Source organism: Rosa rugosa, chromosome 4 (genome assembly GCF_958449725.1).
Source record: "Rosa rugosa chromosome 4, drRosRugo1.1, whole genome shotgun sequence".
Classification (NCBI taxonomy): Eukaryota; Viridiplantae; Streptophyta; class Magnoliopsida; order Rosales; family Rosaceae; genus Rosa; species Rosa rugosa.
The window spans coordinates 25,814,960-25,819,163 of NC_084823.1; the positions used below are offsets into that span (position 1 = coordinate 25,814,960).

At 44.3% G+C, this 4,204-nt stretch overlaps 1 protein-coding gene across 1 annotated transcript; it reads right to left on the reverse strand.

Annotated features, from left to right (window-relative positions):
• Positions 1–242: 242 nt before the first annotated feature.
• LOC133743368 (pentatricopeptide repeat-containing protein At1g10270) lies at positions 243–2,596 on the reverse strand. The gene has a single exon (XM_062171275.1). The coding sequence runs from the start codon at positions 2,464–2,466 to the stop codon at positions 523–525; it is 1,944 nt and encodes a 647-aa protein (XP_062027259.1). The 5' UTR covers positions 2,467–2,596; the 3' UTR covers positions 243–522.
• Between the last annotated feature and the right edge of the window lie 1,608 nt (positions 2,597–4,204).

Below are 4,204 nucleotides of genomic sequence, written 5' to 3' on the forward strand. Positions count from 1 at the left end.
TTTGATTAGAAGCAGCTTTTGACTCAAAAATCAATGCCAAATGGAGCCTAAATGAAGCAGTTACGGGGATGTGATCACCTAGTGTGCATCAATATTAATGCTATAAGTCTGATTACGAAGAAAGATTTAAGAATAAACAATTCCCAGAAAAATAATTACCAAGTCCTTAATACGCCTTACTGATGTCATGTGACCTACAAGTTCAGCTCATACAATTATGTAACTTGTGCAGTACTTAACAATTGAAATATAACTTAATTGTAAATCAATGTATATATTGAATCGTACGCAGTGACCAAGTACAAGAATTAATTGCTGCATAACTAATGAAAAAGAACTAATAGTTGCAGGAACCTCTTCTCACCGACTCGGAAACACCATTCTTATACTCAAGTCGAGAAAACACACACCACAAGTGTGTGTGGGACAGAGAAACTTAGCATAACAATGATGAAGCACTGGCCAACTCAAAATCAAAACACAAACGTATGGGCATCTTATCAATAACACAATACCTAAGAATCAAGCAACTGTTACATGTTCCATCGTTTGAGAGGTCCCTGATTGTGATGGGGATTGGTGTGATCCAGACCCTTGAGCAGGTCCAGATGATGGCTGATATGGTCCAGCCATTTGAGAGGCAGCTGATGATAGGTGATCCAGTCCTGCCATCTGAGAGGTTCCTGATGGTGATTCCTGTGGTCCTGCCATTTGAGGTGATCTTATGGGCGGGAACTGACGTGGTGGTGCCATTCTAGGAGGTGGTGTGTACCTAGTCTCAGTTAATGTTCTCTCAATCTGTCCGCCACGCCCAGCTTTTTCAAAAGCCTCGTATACGAATTGCTTCAGTGCAGGAGGAACACCAATGCCATATCTCACCATTTCTGTCAGTAAATCAAGGCTTGGGTCAAGTTCACCTTCATTGCAAAGCCCCCTGATCACAACATCATAGCAACTGGCATCTGGTTTAGGATCTTTCTCTCCCATTTTCTTCAAAAATTTTGCACAGTCCAGTGCTTTCCCATTCTTAATCAACTCAGTAAACACCCTGTTACCAAAACTAGCAACCACTCGCAACCCAACATCCACCATTCTGTTAAATATCTTAAGAGCATCATCTATCCTCTCTACATTCAAATATGCATCAATCAGAGTCTTATGTGTTGTTACGTCTGGGGTCAGCGACTTTGACGACAATTCTGTAAATAGTTGATCAGCCTCCGATAACATCCCATTCTCACAATACCTAGCAATGATATTATTATACCCCGCAACGTCCATGGAAAAAGGCTTTGACTTCACATTTGTTCCCACCTTCTTGAAGGTGTCAAACGCCTCACCAAACTTCCCAAGCTTAAAACACTCATTGACCATTATATTAAAAGTCTCGGAATTAACTGCCTGGAAATTGGGCGGTGTGTGATTATCCAGCATTTGTTCAAACAAAGCCCATGCCTCCTTCTTCTTGCCATGCTTAAGCAACACTTCCAAGAGAACATTGCAGGTAGCTGGGATCATCCTAAACTGCCTATCAAGCAAGTACCTGTATGAATCCATGGCCTCCTTCTCTTTCCCCTTATTGAAGAACCAATCTATAAAGGTGGCATTGACAACCCCATCATACACCAAACACCTCTCCTTAAGCTCGTCGAAAAGCTCATTGGCCTTGTCCAAATTCTCCAAATCCAAGAACCCTTTAATCAAGTTATTGAAAACCAAAGAATCAGCACCATGCCCCTTATTCAACATCTCCCTCAACAAGTCCACAGCGTCACCTATCCTACCGGCATCAATCAACCCTTTAGTCAAATGCCGGTACGTCACCGGCGAGGGACTAAAAGGGGCAGTTGCAATGATATGCCGGTAAATCTCAAGACCCACATCGACACGGCCCTCATCACAGTGAGTGTTAATCAAATTATTATAAGATACAATGTTGGGAACAATGTTGGACTGGTTGAAAAAGAAGTGGAAGAGGGCAATAGCGTCATTGTACCTCTTGCCGCGGTACATGGCGGCGATGATGGCGTTGCAGGTGAAGACGGTGGGGCGCGTGTTGGAGAAGACGGAGTGACGCGCCACAGCTGAGGCGGCGTCGAGGTCGCCGGCGCGTATGAGGGACTGGACGCGGTTGTGGAGGTTGAGGCGAGGGCCGACGAGGGCGGAGGTCGAGTCGGGGAGGCGGGGCGCGTTGGGGTCGCGCGGAGGCGGCGGGCCGGAGCCGCGACGGAGCGCGTCGAGCGGGGGCTCTATGCGGAGGCGGCGCTTGCGGCGGCGGCGCTCGGCGGCGGCTTCTTCGGCGGTGGAATAGGCGAAGGAGCGGGTGGTGGTGAGAGATTGAGGATTGGAGATGGGGTTTTGGAGGGTGAGGGAGGTTAGGGAGGTTAGGGATTGGGATTGGGTTATGGGTTGTGGGGTGGTGGTTGGGCGGCGGAGAGAGCGGAGGAGCAGGCGGTACAGCGACATGGCGTTTAGAGAGAGAGAGTGAGGGAGGGGTTCTGCGTTCTGGTATAACTGGGGCTTAAACCCTAGTAAGTAAGCAAATGGGAAATCAGGGGTTTTGGTTCCACTTGGATATAATAGCAAACTACATATACTCTCTTAATAGATTTCCAAAACACATATAACCCCACGACATTTGGTTTCAAATATTGAAGAACAAAAGTTTACACTTCAGGACATTTTGTCTTGAAGAGGTATTTTACTTCCTCCTTACTTTCTAATCTCTTCTTTCGGTAAAAATAAAATTAACCAAGCGTAGTGGGTCCATGCTTTTGAATTTATTTGTTTAAACATACTGCAAGTATAAATCTATCCTCTATCCTCAAAACCCGGCAGGTACGGTCCGGGCCTAATTTATTTTTTTGTCAAAATGGTTCCGGCCGAGCCTCAGTATTCAAAAAACGGTTCGGGCCCGAGCCTTGAATTTCAGAAACAAAAAAGCCCGCCAGGCCCTCTATTACTAAAAAAGACATGTGTTCCTATCTTATTGGTCGTATGATAAGGCTCAAAAACCTTATCATAGGGTCGAACTCATTTAATCCTAGTCTTCAACTCTAAAGTGCCAGACCCACGACCTCGAGTCATTCTTCACGATCAGCCACAATTCAAGCCGCCTCTTTCTTTCTCCTTCTCCTTCAATCCTCCATGTCAATCTGCTAAGGGCTTCCTCTGCCAAATCCGAATTCCAGCAAATCTCTCTGATTATCAACTCCCAGATAACAACAAGATTGTGTTATAGGCTCAGCACAAAGAAGGCTAGGCGATGCCGTCATCATCCACCGATCTGTGCTGAGGCTTCATCATCCATCAATCTGAAGCTCACAGAATCTGGGTCCGATCTAGAAGCTCATAGCTCTTCGATCTGTGCTAAGGTTTCATCATCCATCAATCTGAAGCTCACAAAATCTGGGTCCGATCTAAAAGCTCAAAGCTCTTTGATCTGTGCTAAGGGCTTCATCATCCATCGATCTGAAGCTCACAGAATCTGGGTCCGATCTAGAAGCTCACAGCTCTTCGATTCGATGTTGAGAAAATGAGGCCTAAATGTAATCTGGTTATCTGGGTTTACTATTGTTTTCGGCTTGAAATGAGTTTTAAATTTTCGATTTTTAGTGTTGGATTAGTGAAGAATGGATCCCTGATTGTTTTTACTAATTGTTTGATGCATGTTTAGGTTAGATCAATGTGAAATGACGAGTTTTTGTGACTGGAATTCTGGAAATGTGCTTGTGGTTTCTGGTGGATATGGATTTTATTGTATTTTTCGATTTTTGATTTTGAATCTTAGTTTATTTCGGGAAAACAAAAGGATATATGTTTTGGGCCCGAAAGCTCGGAAGCCCGGCCCGAAAAGAAACGGGTCGGTCCCAGTTGGTTGCAAAACGGGCTTTGGGCCCGAACAGTAAAAAACGGGCCGGTCCCGGGCCCAACAAAATTTTAGTTGAACCCGGCCCGTACCCAGCCCTACTCGAAGGTAAACAGTTATTTTCACTATTCATAATTTCGATCATTTCCTTATTAGAATTGATTGCTATTTGCAAAATAACCAGTAAAGAGTTAGCTGAAGAAAGAGAAAAGTTGAGAAAGTTAAAAGATTATAGATCGAGGCTTAAAAGAGAAAGTCTCGATTATTGGGATATTATCTTCATAGTTCAAAAAAGAATTTATAAAGTTGAGATTACTATCAGAGATCTCGAATATA

What these genes read in the sequence shown, in the direction of transcription:
- LOC133743368 (XM_062171275.1), bottom strand. Translation starts at nt 2,466, where the DNA reads ATGTCGCTGTACCGCCTGCTCCTCCGCTCTCTCCGCCGCCCAACCACC.